Raw genomic sequence first — 18,805 nt, 5'->3', positions numbered from 1 at the left:
TGGGCAGCCAGGAGTGCCTGAGGAATGTCACACCATTCCCTCCTCTAGGGAACCCACCAGGCACCCTGCCTGCAGGGTCTTAGCTTGTGCTTTGTCCTCAGCATGCCTTCTGCTCCCTCATCAATAAGACAGTAAGGCAGCTGGCCAGGCCTGTAGCCCAGGGTGAGAGTCGTATACTAAGAAAAAGCAAAACCGGAAAGGACCATGCACCCTAACCACTTTTTTTAAACTACTTTCTTTTTTAATTCCAGTATAAATAATGAACAGTGTTATATTAGTTTAAGGTGTACAGTGTAGTGACTCAACAACTCTGTACATTACTCACAGGGCTCACCACTGTAAGTTTTAATTCCCATCACCCAGTTCACCCATCCCCCACACCTATCTCCCCTCTGGTAACCTTCAGTTTGTTTTCTCTATTTAGGATTGTGGTTTTTAGTTTGTCTCTTTTTTTTCTTTCAAATCCTTTGTTTCTTAAACTCCACGGGAGAGAAATCATATACTGTCTTTCTCTGACTTATTTCACATAGCATTATAACTTCTAGATACATCCATGTTGCAAATGACAAGATTTCTTTCTTATGGTTCAGAAATATTCCAATCTGTGTGTCTTCTTTATCCACTCATCCATGGATGGGTATTTGGGCTGCTTCCATAATATGGCTGTTGTAAATAATGCAATAAACATAGGGGTGCATATATCAATTTGAATTAGTGTTTTCATTTTCTTTGGGTAAATACCCAGTAGTGGAATTACTTGACCAGATGGTAGCTCTATTTTTAACTTTCTGAGGAATCTCCATAGTGTTTTCCAGAGCAGCTACACCAGAGGACATTCTACCAACTGTGCAAGAGGGTCCCTTTTTCTCCACATTCTCGCCAACACATGTTTCCTGTGTTTCTGCTTTTAGCCTTTCTGACAGTGAGGGGATATTTCATTGTGGTTCTGACTTGCATTTCCCTGATGATGAATGATGTTGAGCCTCTTTTCATGTTTCTAACACCCTACCCACTTTTGCAGTAAGTTAGACTAGGCTTCTAGGACTCCGAAAGACCCTTCCAGGCAGCCAAGTGACAGCATGGGAATGGTAGCTGATTCTATCTCTGATGGGCCTCTCTTGTATTCCCTTACCTATTGCTTCCACATTGTTGAACTAGAGGTAGTAAAGGTTACCCTGAAAGTCCCACCCATTTTGAGGCACTTAAGGCATGGTAACAACCCTCAATATATCCACCTCCCCCCCCAAACACACACACTGAAGGCAAAACAGAAATCTGCCAAACCGTGTCCTTAAATGGCACCCCAAAAGATTAGTACTGTATACAGCTTCAGCCTAGAGGATGCATTTTCCCAAAGCTGAATGACTGGAGAGGGAGATTATATTCTGAAGAGTTCTCGTGATCACTCTCACAACTGCAAAGAGGAAAAGATTGAATTTAAAAACACCCAGTTTGTAACATTTGCATGTAACGTGCGGACCAAGAATCTTTGTAAATGTAGTACTTTGAAACGGGTTGCTGTCCTGCTCTTGGGAAACAAAGACGCGGTCCGGCATAGGCACGTGCACGCGATACGAAAGAACCATGCTGATTTTACACATTTGTGTTAAGGCAGAGTTGCAGAGAGATCCCTACTACAAATAAAAGTCGTCCCGTGGGCTAGGCATACCTCTGGGGCTAGAACCTAGAACCGGAACGGTGAATTCCAAGGCACATCGGGCCCACCTGTGTTAGAACGCGCCCCCGCCCCTTGCACGGGACCCAGCGGCCTTGCAGCTGAGAGGTCCACGTGGCAGAGGGTCTCTGTAGACTCCTGGGCTGGCACAGCCTGAGGACTAACACACACTGTCTGTGTCAAAGGGATGACTAGCTCATGGACCTGAAAGACAGCCACCTGTTTTTCTCCTTTCTGCTTCCTGATTATGTGGAGAAGCTGTTCCCATGTTACAGATGGAAGGAAAGCGAAACCCCACGCTAGGAGCATCCGAAGGGCTTTCTTATGGACCTGGGGCCGTAGCCACAACCGCTTAGGGCGTCAAATCATCCCAAAGAATAGGTGTGGGGCGGACGAAACAAAGAACTTGGTTGGCCACTTGGATTGACACTTATCTGTGCTAAGAAATCCAATCACGATAAAAAAAAAAAAAAAATCCTATAGCTTACGTACTGGGCGCTGTGCAAAATCCAGTCCTCACTTTGCAACAAAGATGTAGGGGGCGGGGCGTCAGGTGGAAGAAGAGGTAAGGGATAAAGGGGGTTCTGACTTGTTTTTGGTTTGGGGTTTTTTTTTGTTGTTGGTTGGTTGGTTTTTTGGTAAAGATTTTGTTTATTTGCTTGAGCGAGAAAGAGAGTGTGCAGGCATGAGAGGGGAGAAGGTCAGAGGGCGAAGCAGACTCCCCGCAGAGGTGGGAGCCGGATGCGGCACTCGATCCCAGGACTCGATCCCGGGATCATGACCCGAGCCGAAGGCAGTCGCCTAAGCAGCTGAGCCACCCAGGCGACCCAGGGGGTTCTTATTTGTCTGTGGGCAGTCTGGGGGAAGAGAGCCATGTCCTCCATGGATCCTGCCACGTGGTTTCCCTCCCACCGTCTCGGCAGTAAGTTCTGGGAACACAGGTAACTTGTAATCAACTTAAAGCCTCAGGAGGCAAGCGGAGTAAGAGCAAGGCAGAACTGCGAGGATTCCTGTCTTTTATTCGGACCCCCTTCCCTTCCCCGCCGCCCGCCCGCACCCCCCGCCCCGCCCCTCGGCCCAAAGGCCAGGGCAGATGCACGAAGTTCTGCCACGAGCCCAAAGTCCCTTGGTCGAAGTGATTCATCAGATGCCCTGTCCCGAGGGGGAGACGGCTTCTTGCAGGACGAGGTGAAGGAGGTGATTCTGCTCAGCAGTCAAGAGCGGCCACATCTCCACCTGCAGCGACTTGACGGCTTCCGTGTCCTTTTCGTGGGTAGCCATGACCAAGGACTGGAGCAGCAGGAACAGCTCCTCGGGAAGCTGGCCCCCGCTCTCCTGCCCGTGGCTGTCGAAAGCCTCCCAGGAGTACTTCTCCAGGGTGTGGGCATGCTCCGGCAGCAGCTTGGCGGGCGGCGGTTGCAGGAGCAGCAGCAGCAGCACGCGGGACACCTCGCAGCGGACCAACACGTCCGCGAAGGCTCCGAGCGTGGCGGGAGAGGAAGCGCCGGGCGCGGAGGCGGCGCTGGGAGGGAGCAGCGCGGCGGGCACGGCCAGGGCGGCGCCGGGGCCCGCCTGCTGCCCCGGGGGCGGCGGCGGCGGCGGCGGGGGCGGCGGCGGCGGCTGCACCGGGTGGCTGCCGTGCTCCCGCGCCAGGCGCTGCATGCGCGTGAAGACGGCCAGGGCGCCGTTGTAGTCGCGCGCCAGCAGCTGGCAGGAGGCGGCGTCGCCGAGCGCCTGCAGCGCGGCCAGGGGCAGCTGCGGGAGCTGCAGCTGGGCGGCGCGCTGGAAGTGGCCGGCGGCGGCGGCCGGCTGGCCCAGGTCGCGCAGGGCGGCGGCCAGCTCGAGGCAGAGGGCGGCGGCGGCGGCCGGCTGGCCCAGCTCGAGGTGCAGGCGCACGGCGGCGCCCAGAGCGCTGGCTGCGGCCTGCAGCGGCTCCCCGTAGGCGGCCGGGCAGACGAGCCGCTGGCGCGCGTCGCGCTCCTGCCGCAGAAAGAGACGGGCGGCCTCGGTCAGCGCCAGCGCCTCCCCGGGCCCGTGGAAGAGCGCCTGCTGGCAGCGCGCCACGGCCAGCTGGCACCAGGCCGCGTAGGGCAGGCACTCCTGGGCACGCAGCTCGCGGCCCAACTGGCCAAACTGCTCGCCCGCCTCCGCCACGTTCGGCTTCCGCAGGAACCGCTTCTTCAGCTTGTTGGACACCTGGCGGTAGCGGGCCAGGAAGTCCCCAGCCTCGGGCCCGGGGCCCGCGCCGCCGCCCAGGCCGGCTGCGGACGCCGCCATGTTCGTCGCCTGCTCTCTGACGCAGTCGGTGGGGCGCGGCGGCGCCTGGAGGCGACGTGCCTTGCGAGCCGCTCGCTCGGTCGAGGTGAGGCGCGGGTGCGGGGGTGGGGGAGGAGGCCGCACTACCGCGCGTGCGCGCGCGCCCTGCCGCGCCGGCGCTAGGAAAAGCGCGGGATCCGCCGCCAGAGGCCTCACGGGGGGGAGGGGGGGGGCGTTGTCTATGCAAATCGTCAGTCCTGGGGCGGGGCCTGGCCAGGGGCCGGCTGTTGCCAGGCGACAGCCTGCTGGCCCGGGTTGCTAGCACGGGCGTCCCCTAGCGTCCCTAAACGGAAGCCGAGCAGAACTCAAGCCGCGGCGCCACGTGGCCCTAAGGCCAAGTCCGCATGGTTCGCGAGGGCCGAGTCCCTGCTCCCCGCCCGCCGCCCCAAGTGTGTCCACCCCGCCAAGTCTGCACGCTTCGCGGTGGCCAACCCACCCCCTCCCCGCCCGTCACCCCTGCACCGTCCCTCCTCAACCTTCCGGACCAAGCCCCTGCCCTACCAGAGTCCACGCCGACAGGTGTGTCCACCCTTCGGCCCCATCCCCGGGGGGTCGCCCTGGCACGTTGTCCCCTCCACGACGCCGCGGTCCTGGTCTTGAGCTGCGGCCCCAGGAACCCCGTCCTTCCCGGGATGGTCCCGGGCTCTGGCTTGCTCGGCACTCATGTGGGGGTCTCGGGGGCGCCAGCGCCCCCCCCCCGCACCCCCATCCAGCCTGTCCCACCCGGGGCCACGCCCGTGCACCGTCCCTGAGAGAAACGGCTCTTCCGAACCCCCCCCACCCCCCTGCCTGGGGGTCTGTCCTTCGGGGGACATCCCCGAAGCACGTGGCCCACCGAGTGACCGAAGCGCCCGCACGCGCGAAAACACACACAGGCGCGCAGGTTTCTTTCCTTGGCTTTTATTGCTTGGACACACGGGTTTCTTGAGCCCCTTGTGGGGACTTCGAGGCGCTGGGCCCGAGGCCCCAGCCCGCCCCGGGCCGCCGCAGCGGGGAGCAGGCCCGGCTGGGGCGGGCGGGCCGAGCGGCCGAGTGGCGTGGGGCGGCAGCTAGTCGTGGGGCGGGGCCACCTGGGAGATGGTGGTGGACTCGAAGAAGCGGCTGAGCAGCGCGTTGTTGTGGACCGCCATGTCCACGAGCTCCGGGGTGATGCGCGTCCTGCCGCAGTTCCGGGCCTCGTTGCCCGCCAGCTCCAGGACCGTGGCCGTCAGGTACTGGATGACGGCCGCTAGGAAGACCGGCGCGGACGAGCCCAGGCGCCGGGCGTAGCGGCCCTCGCGCAGGAGGCGCTCCACGTGGCTCACGGAGAACGACAGCTCGGCTCGGGCGGTGCGGGAGCGGGCCTGCCTCTGGCCTCCGGACGACCCTCGACGGCTCCTCTTGGCCGGCATGCTGGGCCTCGGCTGCGCTCGGGCTCGGCGACGGGCCTAGGTGGGCGGTGCTCTGCGGGGTTCGGCGGGGCTCGGCGGGGCTCAGCGGCTTCGGCGGGGCTCGGCGGGGCTCAGCGGCTTCGGCGGGGCTCGGCGGGGCTCAGCGGCTTCGGCGGGGCTCGGCGGGGCTCAGCGGCTTCGGCGGGGCTCGGCGGGGCTCAGCGGCTTCGGCGGGGCTCAGCGGCTTCGGCGGGGCTCGGCGGGGGCTCAGCGGCTTCGGCGAGGCTCAGCGGCTTCGGCGGGGCTCGGCGGGGGCTCAGCGGCTTCGGCGAGGCTCAGCGGCTTCGGCGGGGCTCGGCGGCGCTCGGCGGAGATCGGCGGGGCTCAGCGGGGCTCGGCGGGGCTCAGCGGGGCTCAGCGAGTCCCAACTTCTCCAACCACCCGGTTGGGACTCGTGACTCGGACCCTTACGCCGCCGTCTCCTAGCGACCACGGACCGACCCCCGTCATTGGTCCGGGGCCACACACTTCGGGACACGTAGATCCGGTGAGGTCACCGCTTTCCCATCGGCCCCTGCCGGGAGCTCGGGCCCGCCGAGAAATGGCGCGAGTGGGAGCCTGCCCCCCCCCGCCCCTCCCCCCCACGGCCCCCCACGACGCCTCGCGGAGGAGATGGAGGCTCACCTTCCGCCCCACTGGGACGTCCTCCCCAAGAGACCCCAGACGGGGGAGGACCTCGTGGCCCCAAGCAGACCCTCGACGTGAGGGGCGACCGTCACCCCTATCTCGCGGGAGCCTGCCCCCCCCCCGCCCCTCCCCCCCCCCAGGACCCCCACGACGCCTCGCGGAGGAGATGGAGGCTCACCTTCCGCCCCACTGGGACGTCCTACCCAAGAGACCCCAGACGGGGGAGGACCTCGTGGCCCCAAGCAGACCCTCGACGTGAGGGGCGACCGTCATCCCTATCTCGCTCCACAGCGTGGGCCCCGCCCCCAAAAGGAAGCCCCGCAGCTGGCGGGCAGACGCTCCCCACGGCACCCCCCTTCCTCCCCCACTTGGTGTCTTCTGATGGCTGTGGACAGGAGGCCACAGCACGGAGAGACCACGAGTCGTGGACTCTGGTCCTCAGCGGACCGGCCTGGCGGTGATGTCCACCTCCGGGCCCATGGGAAGTGCGCCGCAGTGGACGGTCGCCTACAAGGTTCTGTCTGAGCTCCTGTTTCCCGTGCCGTGCCCTGTGGAGCTAGGAGCGGGCTCGCGGGGTCCTAGGGTCATTCCCTGGCTACCTTCCCCGCCGCAGCCGGACCACTCCCCCATCCCAGGAGCCGTGGGCCAGGGTCCCAGTTCTTCCACATCCTCGCCCAGACTGGTCATTTCCCGCTTGGTTGGTCTTTCTGGGGCCTAGAAGAGCCGTCCTACTGGGGGGCGAAGTGGCATCTCACGGCAACCTCGCCCCCCGCCCCGCCCTCTTAGAGAGGGAGCGGAGGAGGGGCAGAGGGCGACAGAGAGGGGGAGAAGCTGAAGCAGGCTCCATGCCCGGCGCAGAGCCCACCGTGGAGCCTGACGCGGGCCTGGGTCTCGCAACCCAGAGAACAGGCCTGGCCTGAGCCGAGGTCCAGAGTCCAGACGCTCCTCCCGCCGAGCCACCCAGGCGCCCCTCCCAGGGCTTTGGACGTGCACGTCCCTAACGGCCACCGATGGGCAGCGGCTGTCCATGGGCCTCCTGGTCGCTTGCACGCGCGCTTCGGAGGAACGTCTGTCGGCTCCCGTGCTCGGCCCGGCTCTGTCCGCCTCTTTGTGGCTGAGTTCAAAGTGTTCTTTGGGCGTCCGGAAGAAGACGCCCTTGTCGCCTAGGTGCCTGGCAAAGGCTTCCCCCGTCCTGGGGCAGGGGTTTCCGGCCTTTCCCGGCCTACACTGTTCCTCCTTCTCCCCTCCCCAAGTCCTCCTCCTCCTCCCCCTCTTCTTCCTGCTCCCTGCGCCCTCCTCCTCCTGCTTCTTGTGTGCCTATGCCTTTCCTACCCCATTTAAGAAACTCTTGCGTAATAGTTTCTAGAAACAGACCGTTTCTAGACGGAGCCCTTTGGTGCCCAAAGAGATTTGCTTTGGTTGGGGTGCGACTGATCCTTTGGTTTTCTCCTCCGGCTCCTCCCCCTCCTCCCACCCCTCCTCCTCCTCCTCCCTCCTCCTTCCTCCTCTGTTCCTCCTCCTCCTTTTCTTGTGGCTGTGCTTTGGCTGCCACCGTATTTAAGGAACCTCGCCTAACCAAAGCCACCGGGTTTTACAGCTGTGTTTTGTACCAAGGGTTTCATAGTTTCCTGTTCACATTCAGGCTTGTGAGCCATCTGGGGGGTTCAATTTCGGTTTTATCCTGGACTCCACATTCTTTCTCGTGTCTGCGGGTATTCAGTTTTCCCAGCACCACACCTGGAAGACATTGCTCAATCCTACATTGAGTGGCCTGGGCACCCTTGTTCGGTACCAACTGTTCATAAACCCGTGGGTTTGTTTCTCACTCTAACTTCCTAATCGTTGACCTATATGTCTACCGTTGTGTCAGTACCACACTTTTTGGGATCGCTCGCTGGAGCTCAGAAATACGTTTTGAAATTGGAAAGTGCGAGTCCTCCAACTTTGTTCTTCTTCCGGATAGATGGTTTTGGCTATCTGTGTCCCTCGCAGGGACACATGCATTTACGATTGGCTCTAACATTTCTGCAAAACAACTCTTTGAGATTTTGATATGGGTTGTATTCAATCTCTGTATTGCCTTGGGGATTACGGACATCTTACCAATATTACCTGTTCGGTTTACTGAGGCAGGATGACTTTCAGTTTATTTACATCCTCTTTAATTTCTTTCAGCAATGATTTGTAATTTTCAGTGCACAAATCTTGCACCGCCTTGACTAAATTTATTCTTGTGTATTTAATTCCATTTGATGCTATTTTAAATAGAATTTTTGAGGATGCCTTGTTGACTCAGTGGTGTAAGCATCTGCCTTCACCTCAGGCCAGGTCTCAGGGTCCTGAAATCGTGTCCCACATCAGACTCCCTGCTTAGTGGAGAGCCTGCTTCTCCCTCTGCCCCTCCTCCATGCTGCTCCTCACTCACAGGCTCCCTCTCTCTCTCTCTCTCTTTCTGTCAAATAAATCTTTAAAAAATAGAATTGTCAATTTCATTTTAGATTTTTTCATTGCTCCTATATAGAGACACAACTGATTTTTGTGTGTTGATCTCATATCTTGCTATTTTATTGAAATCACTTACTAACTTTATGTGCTTTCTATATTTAGGATTTTTTATATATAAGATTATGTCATCTGACAATAGAGATAGTTTTCCTTTTACCTTTCCAATATAGATGCCTTTTATTTCCGTTTCTTGTGTCATTGCTCCGGCTAGGATTTCTTTTACAATCTTGAATAGAAACAGTGAAAGCAGACATTCTTGTCTTGTTCCCGATGTCTATTATTACCCTAACCCTCACAGCATACATGAAAATGAACTCCTTTTTTTTTTTAAAGATTTTATATATTTATTTGACAGACAGAGGTCACAAGTAGGCAGAGAGGCAGGCAGAGAGAGGGGGAAGCAGGCTCCCTGCTGAGCAGAGAGCCTAACGCGGGGCTTGATCCCAGGATCCTGGGATCATGACCCAAGCCAAGGGTAAAGGCTTTAACCCACTGAGCCATCCAGGTGCCCCCATATTCTTCTTTTAGAGATTTTTTTATTTATTATTTAAGAGAGAGAGAGAGAATGAGTGGGGGGGCAGAGTGAGAGGAAGAAGCAGATTCCCCACTGAATAAGGAGCCCATTGTGGGGCTCAATCCCAGGATTCTATGATCATGATCTGAGCTGAAGGCAGACACTTACCCACCTGAGCCACCCAGGTGCCCCAGCAAACAATTTCTTAGAAAATTCCCCATAATACTATAACTCTGATGTGTGATTATATAACAGACACATTAATTCCTGTTTTAGTATATTCAAGCAGATACAAATCGCAAATGTTTTGTAAAAGATAATTTTCAAGTTTCGTTATACTGTATGCCATGGTTTAAATCTAAGCCGTTTGAATAGGCATCACTATCATGTTTCTCAAACTGTGTTCCTTTTCCTTTAAATATGCCATGCACTTTCCTCTGGAACCTAGACCTATCAAGGTCTTAAACCCCACATGTTGGATGTTAACATGTGTCTCAAGAATTCATATACAATGAATTATTAATTAAAGCCTGACAGTTCATGCATAAACACACACACACACACCACATTCCTGGAAGGTTGCTCAGAGGCTGTGGGGCAGGGTGCTGACTCTGCCCTGAGCTAGTGCATCTCAAACTTTGCCTTCTGATTCAGTAGACATGGAACAGAGCCCAGATGCAGGATTTCTAACTGCTCCCAGGTGATGTTCAGACTGCTGGGATAGCAGAGCCCTAAATGATTTCTTCAACTTTGCTGAGCCTTTTACAGGACCCCAGAGCAGAAGAGCACTTCACCAGCCCTGACTTCTTCCAGGGGTTTCTCTCCTTCTTGTATTCCACTCTAACATCCTGTCTAGCCAGAAGGGTTTTACTTGAGTGTTGAATGCTGTTAAGAAACATGCAAAGCAAAATTAGAAGGAAGATGTGATTGCTTTGTACTGTCTCCACTTTCCATGTACCTGTGCTAATCCCTCCCTACAGGTCTTCTTTGGCAATGTGGATTCATCCGGGATAAAACACAATATTTTTAACCCTCCAATCATTGCTCGGTACATCCGTTTGCACCCAACACATTACAGCATCCGCAGCACTCTTCGCATGGAGCTTATGGGCTGTGATTTAAACAGTAAGTGCCAAGCCATCATGGATCCTCCCCTCTCCCAACCCTGGGGAGGATGAGTCACTGTCCTGGCATTCTCAAGAGTAGGGGGGTTTCCCGGGACACAAAATGGTTAATGCCAAAACCAGTGCAGTCCTGACCAAACCGAGGACTTGGTCACTGTAAGCCTAGGGTTCAGACAGACCTGGGAAGAGCTGACTCAGAAATGAGGGGCTTGTTAGGCTAACAGTAACAGAACCAATGCAGAAATTAATGCCTGGGAAGTGATGTCCTGGAGCGTTAGTGGACGCAGGCATCTTCTGACGACTACAGTCCTTCCGTTTCTCTGAGGTTGCAGCATGCCACTGGGAATGGAGAATAAAGCGATAGCAGATGCCCAGATTACTGCCTCATCCTACCTGAATAGCATGTTCGCCACTTGGTCTCCGTCCCAAGCCCGACTACACCTGCAGGGGAGAGCTAACGCCTGGAGGCCTCAGGTAAGAGGTGGCAGATCTTCCATCTAACTGACGCAGAGGAGGGGTGCAGGTTGGGAAAGAACAGAACAGGTCCTTGACTGTTTCTTTAAAGGCATTTCTGTCACCTGATTGTTCCCAAAGGTGCCAGGTTGGTTGTGTCTGGGCGGGGGGAGAAATCTGCATAGCATTTGTTGGGGGAAGTGATCCCTAACTGAGCCTCCGGGCTGCAGAATCTCTAGCGATACTGGGCTGATGTCTTCGTGATGGAACCATGGTAGCCGAAGTCGGTCTGGCAGACCCTTCTCAACAACTGGCCCTCTTCGCACGTTTCTTGGTGCCTCAAAGGAAAGTGGCCATCATGTACAGTTTGCTGGGCACAGTTGTTTTCCCAGAACCACTGGATTTGTGATTTTTCAGTCCCTGAATAGCTCTTATAAGTCCGTCTGTATAGGGCCTGTATATTCATTCAGGAAACACTTACTGGGCTCCTATTAAATGGCAGACCCTGAGGGCACAGGGACGAATCATGAAAAATTGCAGCAGTAAGGTTGCTTAGAGTCTAAGAAGGGAGACTGACAAAGAGACCGTTAAAATGCAGAGTGAGAGGGCACCTGGGTGGCTCAGTGGGTTAAGCCTCTGCCTTCAGCTCAGGTCATGATCTCAGGGTCCTGGGATGGAGCCCCGCATCAGGCTCTCTGCTCAGCGGGGAGCCTGCTTCCCTTCCTCTCTCTCTGCCTGCCTCTCTGCCTACTTGTGATCTCTGTCTGTCAAATAAATAAAATATTTTTTAAAAAATGCAGAGTGATGCCTGCTCTGACATGGTAGGGAAGAAATTTTCTGGGGGCAAATAGTAACCAATAGGTTACTAGTCTAACTGACTTTCCCCAGGCAAATAATCCAAAAGAGTGGCTGCAAGTGGACTTCCAGAAGACAATGAAAGTCACAGGAGTCATCACGCAGGGGGTGAGGTCTCTCCTCACCGACATGTATGTGAAGGAGTTCCTCATCGCCGGCAGTCAGGATGGCCGCAGCTGGACTCTTGTTCTTCAGAATGGCCAAGTAAAGGTATGCCGGTCTCATGGGAGAGGCCCAAAATCTCTCCTAGGGCTGGACATTTAGAAACATAACAAGGTTGATATAGGATCAAACTTTGAGGACATATTTTATTGAGTACCTGTAGTAATAGGACACCATGAAAGGCATTTGGGGAGGACACAGTGACTCTAAGCAAGGATATACAATCCCAGGAAAGAGGAGAGGAGAGCCAAAAGTTGATTATCCTGTGGATGTTGATGTCATCCAGGATGATGGCGAGAAGCAGGGGGTGAAGAACTCCTTTTTCTTGGCTGATTCTTTAAGTCTCAGATAAACACTATCTCCAGGAGGAATTCCCTGGTCCTGCAACGCTGCGTTAGACTTCCACTTCTGGTGGCTCAGTGGACCAGGATATAGATAATCTATATTCCAGAAGACATTCCCATTTTTAAAAGGGTTTATCTCTGATACATGCTACCATATAGATGAACCTTGAACACATTATGTTAAATGAAATAGGCCACACCCCACAATGGGTCATGGGGCATGTGGCTGACTGAAATAAGCCAGACATAAAAGGACAAGTGTTGTATGAGTCCATTTCCATGACTGTACTAGTGAGCCTTCTCCAGAGAAACAGAACTGATAGAGTGTGTGTGTGTGTATGTCTGTGTATAAAGAGATAATTGTAAGGAACTGGCTCACGGTTATGAAAGCTGACGAGTCCCACGATCTTCAGGTTGAACCAGCAAGCTGGAGACCCAGGAGTACAAATGGTCGAGTTCTGTCTGAGTCCAAGAGCCTGAGAACCAAGATGGGTGATGGTGTAAATCCCAGGCTGGAGGCCAGCAGGCTCAAGACTTAGGAAGAGTAATTCAGTTTGAACCCCAAAGCTAGGAAAGCCAATGTCCGGGTTAAAGGCAGTCAGGCAGGAAGAGTTCTCTTGTATTTAAAGGAAGGTCAGCCTTTTTGTTCTATTCAGGCTTTCAAACAATTGGAGGGCAATCTGCTTTCTTCACTCTACCATTTGAATGTTAATCTCATCCAAAAACATCCTCAACAACACACCCAGAATAGTTTGACCAAATATCCAGGCACCTCCTACCTAGCCAAGTTGACACACAAAATTAACAATTACAGGGGCGTCTGAGTGGCTCAGTGGGTTAAGCTGCTGCCTTTGGCTCAGGTCATGATTCCAGGCTCCTGGGATCAAGTCCCACTCTGGCTCCTTGCTCAGCAGGGAGCCTGCTTCTCTCTCTGCCTCTCCCTGCCACTCTGCCTGCTCGTGCGCACACTCTCACATGCTCCTGCTCTCTCTCTCTGACAAATAAGTAAATAAAATCTTTTTTAAAATTAACAATTATAATGAGGTAGCTGGAAGGGCAAGTTCATGGACACTGAAAGTAGAACAGAGAGGTTACCAAACACTTGGGGGAGAGGATAATGGAGAGTTACTGCGTAATGCATTGAGTTTCAGTTTTGCAAGATGAAGAATTCTGGAGATGGACAGTGGTGATGCTTGTACAACATCGTGAATCTATTTAATGCCACAGAATTGTACACTTAAAACTGGACAAAATGGTAAATCCTTTGTTATGTATATATTACCCCAATAAAAAGACTATCTCACTTACAGAACATATTTCTTTTTTAAAAAAAATATTTTATTCTTTTATTTGAGAGGGAGAGAGAGCACAAGCAAGAGCATAAGAACAGGCAGAGGGAGAATCGGTCTTCCCGCAGGGCAGGGAGCCTGATGTGGGACTCAATCACAGGACCCCAGGATCATGGCCTGAGCTGAAGGCAGATGCTTTACCCACTGAGCCACCCAGACACCCTATAGCACACACTTCTTAATGCATTGTTACACTTGGCAAGGCAAGGGGTCCTCACCAATGAGAACAACAACAACAAAAACCCATGAGCTTTGATTTGAAAATAATGAGCTGAAATCAGAGCAAAGAGAGGTAAAATATGAGAAAATGTAAAATGGATGAACTTTCCCAAAGGAAAATACTTATATTAGTTGTTAGGACTTATATTGCTATTAGGACTAAGCTTTGAGCAAATTGCCAGGAGAACTGAATGCATTTGGTAATGAACTCCAGAAGGGATAAAGTAGTTGTGGGTTAGTAGCAGCTCTGGGCCTCTGGCAGAACTGTGCTCAAGTCCGCTCAGAAGAAAGCACTCCCAGTGTAGGTCTCCCACGATTCCCACATCCTAAAATGATAAGATAATAAATACTAGCAAACACGCAAGACAACAAACCAACTTGACCACAAGTGAGCCCCTCTGGCTGGCTCAGTCGGTAGAGCATATGACTCTTGATCTCAGAAGCATGAGGTCAAACCCCCAAGCTGGGTGTGGAGCCTACTTTTTAGAAAAATTTTATTTATTTGCAAGAGAGAGAGAGAGCACACAAGCAGGGGGAGGGGCAGAGGGAAAAGGAGAAACAGACTTCCCACTGAGCAGAGAGCCTGACACTGGGGTTCAATCTCTGGAACCCCGGATCATGACCTTAGCCAAAAGCAGATGCTCAACCCACTGAGCCACCCAGGTGCCCCAGATGTAGAGCCAACTTTCAATTCTTTTTTTTTAAAAAATATTCTATTTATTTATTTGACAGACAGAGATCACAAGCAGGCAGAGAGGCAGGCAGAGAGAGAGGAGGAAGCAGGCTCCCTGCTGAGCAGAGAACCCCCCCCCCCCCAAGTATGGGTCTTGGTTGCAGGATCCTGGGATCATGACCCAAGCCAAAGGCAGAATCTTTAACCCACTAAGCCACCCAGGTGCCCCTAGAACCAACTTTCAAAAAAATTTTGAATTAAATTTTAAAAAAACAAGTAAGCAGATACAATCAATACATAAATGCATACATACATAATACCTAATACATAAACAATCCAAAAACATCAGATATTGATGGACTATGAAAACATAAGAATAAATGACAAACTATCTAAAATTATTAGGTTGTTTTGGGAAAACCAAAGTACTTTTAGAAATGAAGAACATAGGGGTGCCTGGGTGGCTCAGTCAGTTGAGTGTCTGCCTTTGGCTTGGGTCATGGTCAGGGGGTCCTGCCCCTGGGATCGAGTCCTGCATCCGACTCCTTGCTCAGCAGGAGAGCCTGCTTCTCCCTCTCCCTATGCCTGCCACTCCCCCTGCTTGTGCTCTCTCATTCTCTCTCTCTCTGTCAAATAAGTAAAATCTTTTAAAAAAATGAAAAACACAGTTGCTGAAGCTTGAAAATCGAAGAAAAATTTAACAGCAGATTAGACATAACCAAAGAGAATTTAGTCAATTGGAAGATATAGCTGAAGAAATTACCTAGGACGGAGCACAGAGACAAGACATGTAATAGGACATTACATAACTGTGATCCCAGAGTGAAAGGGACAATATAGTGGAGAAATGGCCAAATGTTAACTTTAAAAAGAAAACTGCCAGTTATTTTATCTGCAAAAATTGATTATTTTGGAATAGCAGAGAATTCCAGTCTGGAACAGGGCAGAACCATAGATAAGTCTGCAGCACAGAAGAGAGGCACACCCTTTTATACAGAAAGGGGGAAGCTGGAATAAACCAGAAGTTGGAAGTGTAGTGGTTTCTCATTGGATGAGCTGTGACTGTCTCCTATGGGCTGGGCTGCTGCCAGGATGAGGGTGGATAAGAGGTGAACCTTCCTTCCGTCCTTCTCTGGTAGAAAAGTCGTAAAGAAAGCCATCTCTTCTTGTGGGATCTTCAGTTGAGGACAAGTGGTAAGATGTGTAAGCTCACCCTGCTGGCCTCCTGACTCCATTCTAAAGGGGTCTCCTTTTATTCATTTTCACAAAACAAACAAGGACAACCACTTTTGCCACTTGTATTCAACATTTTACTGGAAGTTATAACCAGAGAAATTAGTCAAGAGAAAGAAATAAAAGGCATCTAAATTGGAAAGGAAGAAATGAATCTCTCTTCACCGATGCTATGAATATGTATTTTTAATTGCATAAAACCACCCATAACTCGTCTACAGAATAGAGAGAATACAAAGAATCCTGTGCGTTTCTGTTTAGAAGGAAGTAGTGAATAAACCAGCAAAGCCAGCTGAGCTAGCTCCCGAGTGCACTCTGGATCATCTAGGAGAGACTGTTCAAAAAACAGAAATGCTGAGTGGTAGGAAACAGATAAAATCACTCTGGTGAGAAGAATTCCCACAGAGAGTGAGGAAATGTTAACATTCAAGACCTATGGGTCAGAGCATTGGCTTCTGGAACTGAAAGGAAAAGTATTGAGAGATGTGGGACTAGAGGTGACACCATTCCTGGTGAAGGGGGATATGCCTGCCGGAGGCCTGGGGATGATCAACTGGTGGAGATCAAGTGACCTATGAAAGCAAAAGCAAAGCCGGTCCCTTTTCCGACCCACCTGCTAAAGATATTGCACTTCACTTTACCAACAGTAGAGGATGCTCTTGGACTAACAAACCTACTGCTCCACCCTACAGAAGACCACCTGTTACTGCTGGAACAAGAAATTAGAATTTCTAAACGAACAGAAAACAGCAGATGAGATAAAAGGTATTATTGTTCTTGATTGTTCACTGCCCACTTTCTTGAAAACTCCATTGACTTTGGGCTTGGCAACAGTCCTCATTTTGACCAATGGAATGTAAGTCCAAACAGAAACTTGACGCGTGTGTCCGACTCAGTCTCTTGTGCCTCTGCCATGAGATAACAGTGTCCAACGTGAGATGACACACTGCACAGGAGCCTCGGCCTGGGTCAGTGCTTTGTCTCTAGGTCCCATTTCCCAGTCAGAGGAAGCTGGGGTGCTTAGAAAGCTTACTGATTCCAAAGCTGGAGCAGAGAAACTGCCAGGTACCTGCAGAACACCTTGATGCTTGAATGCATGGACGCTGATGCAGTCTTACGAGGAGGACACAAGAGGTGGGTGGAAAGGGTTCCTGCTGGTCAAATTTGAGACAATTTGAGCATCAGAAAGAATAATGATGCTAACATTATAATACATACAAGAAAGAAGGAATCCAGGAGTCCAGAATCATAGTTACAAATATAAAGGGGGAGGAGGAGTTTTTCTCCACTGAATTCCAGCTACTAAATGTAGAAGAAATGACAAAATTAGGAAATCAATTTGCAGTCATCAATATACTATTCATACTGAATGCTGACACCATGGGATGAAAGTTTGCTGGGGAATATTTACATGGTCTAGACGTATCATTCTACAGATGGTTAGAGAAGGGACATGATCACCTCCATAACAGAGTGATCTGGTGGGCCACGTTTTCCACGTGATCAAACTTTGCATCCTCAATTTACGTGCCAAACTAACATCATGTGTTCCCTGATGTGATGTAAGGGGAAGGACACATCATACACTGGGTTTTCTCAGTAAAAATGTTTAACCAAGGGGCACCTGGTGGCGCAGTTGGTTAAGCTTCAGACTCTTGGTAGAGGCTGAGGTTTCTATCTCAGGGTCGTAATATTCCCTCTTCCCTTCCTGCTTGGGCTCTCTCTGTTTTTCTCTGTCTCTAAGAGAAAGGAAGAAATGTCAAAAAAAATATTTAACCAAAATCTAATGAGAAAACAGTCACACAAATTTAGAATGTCGCCCATTAAGTATCTAGTGCTAGATACTTAATCATGTCGGTGTCAGGAAGGAAAAAAAAGTCCAGAAACTAGGAGTCTGTTCTGGATTAAAGGTGATTTACAGAGATGATAAGTAAATGTGATGTGTAATTTTTATTAGATTCTGGATTGGAAAAATTGTGTAAGGGATAGCGTATTGGTAACTGGAAATTTTTAAACATTTGGCTCTATTATATCAGCATGACATTTGGCGGACATGATAATGTTATTCTGTGATTACAAACATCTTTAGAAGATGTGTGCGTGCCTGTGTGTGTGTGGAAGCGCGTGTGGAAAAATGGGAGACATTCGTGAGTGCAGGTAAAGGACCTGCGTGTTCGCGGCATCATTCAGTCGGGGACAGGTGCCGAGGCGGGTGCGGGCCGCGCTGCGGACGCGGGTAGTGGCCTGCGGCTGCCACAGTGGGAAGCCCGGGGGCCGTCGGGGGCAGGGAGGCAAGCGTTGTAACGTACTTCCCGTCAGACAACCAATAACTGCCGTCCTCCTTCTTGCAGGCCTTTCAGGGAAATCAAGACTCCTTCACCCCCGTGGTGAATCCTCTGGACCCGCCGCTCCTGACGCGGTACCTTCGAATTTACCCGCAGAGCTGGAAACGCCAGATCGCCCTGCGGCTGGAGGTGCTGGGCTGTGAGACAGAGCAGCAACCCTGACCGTCGGGGCCCCGCTCCCGGCTTCCGGTTTCCGAGCCCCGCCCCCGGCTTTCCTGTCCCGAGCCCCGCCCCCGGCTTTCCGGTCCCGAGCCCCGCCCCCAGCTTCCGGTTCTGCGTGTGTGAACGGCGCAGTCCCAGTAGATGTGCCACATCGGTCAGCTCCCCGCGTCGCGAGGAAAGGAGGGAGCCGTCTGGAAAGCGGCCTCCTCCTGACAAATCAGGCCGCCCGCGGCAACCCCTTCCTCTTTTATAGGAAAACAGGCTGTTAAAGTTGGCAGGAGATCTCGTGATGTAAGCATCTCAGATTAGGCTTCATACATTTCAAATAAAACTCATGTGTTCCTTCTCCTGGTGAGGCCTGGAGCAAAACACATCTGGGGGGCACGTCGTCGTCGCCGGGAGGCCAGATGCAAGTCATTTCAACAAGCAGCAAACCACAAAATGCAAGAACCAGCACCAAAAGTCGCTTCCGCCCCCTCACAGCTCTGGGTATGGACGGCTGTGATTACCTCCGTCGGCCTGTCGGACTCGCGCCTCAAACAGAGGCGTGGGAGGGCGGACGAGCGCGGGTCCCCGCCGGTTGCAAACCGCATAGGCCTGGATGCACATGCGCTTTGCTGACCACCGCATCCACAGATCAGAGTTTTAAAGGGGCGGATGGCTTTGACGAGTTCAAGTTAACCTTAATTCTAGCCAACAAGTAAAGCAGTAGGTTAAGATCCCATGTGTAAAATGACAGCATCCCCTTGAAATTTGTGGTGACTGGGAAAGCTGATACTCAGGGCTGTGAAGGGCAAGTATTCCCACAGAGAAACGAGG

At 52.4% G+C, this 18,805-nt stretch overlaps 3 protein-coding genes and 2 long non-coding RNA genes across 10 annotated transcripts in view; 1 reads left to right on the top strand and 4 right to left on the bottom strand.

Moving 5' to 3' along the window:
* Positions 1-18,334, top strand: part of F8 (coagulation factor VIII) — a 111,116-nt gene extending 92,782 nt beyond the window's left edge. For 4 of the 6 annotated variants that reach the window (XM_059156716.1, XM_059156715.1, XM_059156714.1 and 1 more), the window contains 4 exons: positions 10,048-10,192; positions 10,517-10,665; positions 11,533-11,709; positions 17,831-18,334. In XM_059156716.1, coding sequence (XP_059012699.1) covers positions 10,048-10,192; positions 10,517-10,665; positions 11,533-11,709; positions 17,831-17,986 — 627 coding nt within the window. In that variant the 3' untranslated portion in view covers positions 17,987-18,334. Of the gene's footprint in view, positions 1-3,913; positions 4,038-10,047; positions 10,193-10,516; positions 10,666-11,532; positions 11,710-17,830 lie in introns of those variants that run through there. The other 2 variants (XM_059156719.1, XR_009349817.1) reach the window with 2 other exon arrangements.
* The window catches only part of LOC131820885 (uncharacterized), a 211,335-nt gene that overhangs the window by 116,728 nt on the left and 75,802 nt on the right, over positions 1-18,805 (bottom strand). The window lies entirely within an intron of this gene.
* On the bottom strand, positions 2,730-3,952 carry F8A1 (coagulation factor VIII associated 1). The gene has a single exon (XM_059156736.1). The coding sequence runs from the start codon at positions 3,950-3,952 to the stop codon at positions 2,819-2,821; it is 1,134 nt and encodes a 377-aa protein (XP_059012719.1). The 3' UTR covers positions 2,730-2,818.
* On the bottom strand, positions 4,885-5,494 carry LOC131820879 (histone H2A-Bbd type 2/3). The gene has a single exon (XM_059156738.1). The coding sequence runs from the start codon at positions 5,380-5,382 to the stop codon at positions 5,041-5,043; it is 342 nt and encodes a 113-aa protein (XP_059012721.1). The 5' UTR covers positions 5,383-5,494; the 3' UTR covers positions 4,885-5,040.
* LOC131820884 (uncharacterized) lies at positions 15,651-17,925 on the bottom strand. Its single transcript, XR_009349820.1, has 2 exons — positions 17,789-17,925; positions 15,651-16,633 (listed from the first exon to the last, which is right to left on the bottom strand). It is a non-coding gene; the product is annotated as an uncharacterized LOC131820884 (long non-coding RNA).

The sequence above is a fragment of the Mustela lutreola genome, chromosome X (assembly GCF_030435805.1).
Source record: "Mustela lutreola isolate mMusLut2 chromosome X, mMusLut2.pri, whole genome shotgun sequence".
Lineage (NCBI taxonomy): Eukaryota > Metazoa > Chordata > Mammalia > Carnivora > Mustelidae > Mustela > Mustela lutreola.
The sequence above is the reverse complement of the archived record's forward strand: the minus strand, read 5'-3'. Positions and strand labels throughout refer to the sequence as shown.

Coding starts and splice junctions, on each gene's coding strand:
- F8A1 (XM_059156736.1), bottom strand. CDS start 3,952: ATGGCGGCGTCCGCAGCCGGCCTGGGCGGCGGCGCGGGCCCCGGGCCC.
- LOC131820879 (XM_059156738.1), bottom strand. CDS start 5,382: ATGCCGGCCAAGAGGAGCCGTCGAGGGTCGTCCGGAGGCCAGAGGCAG.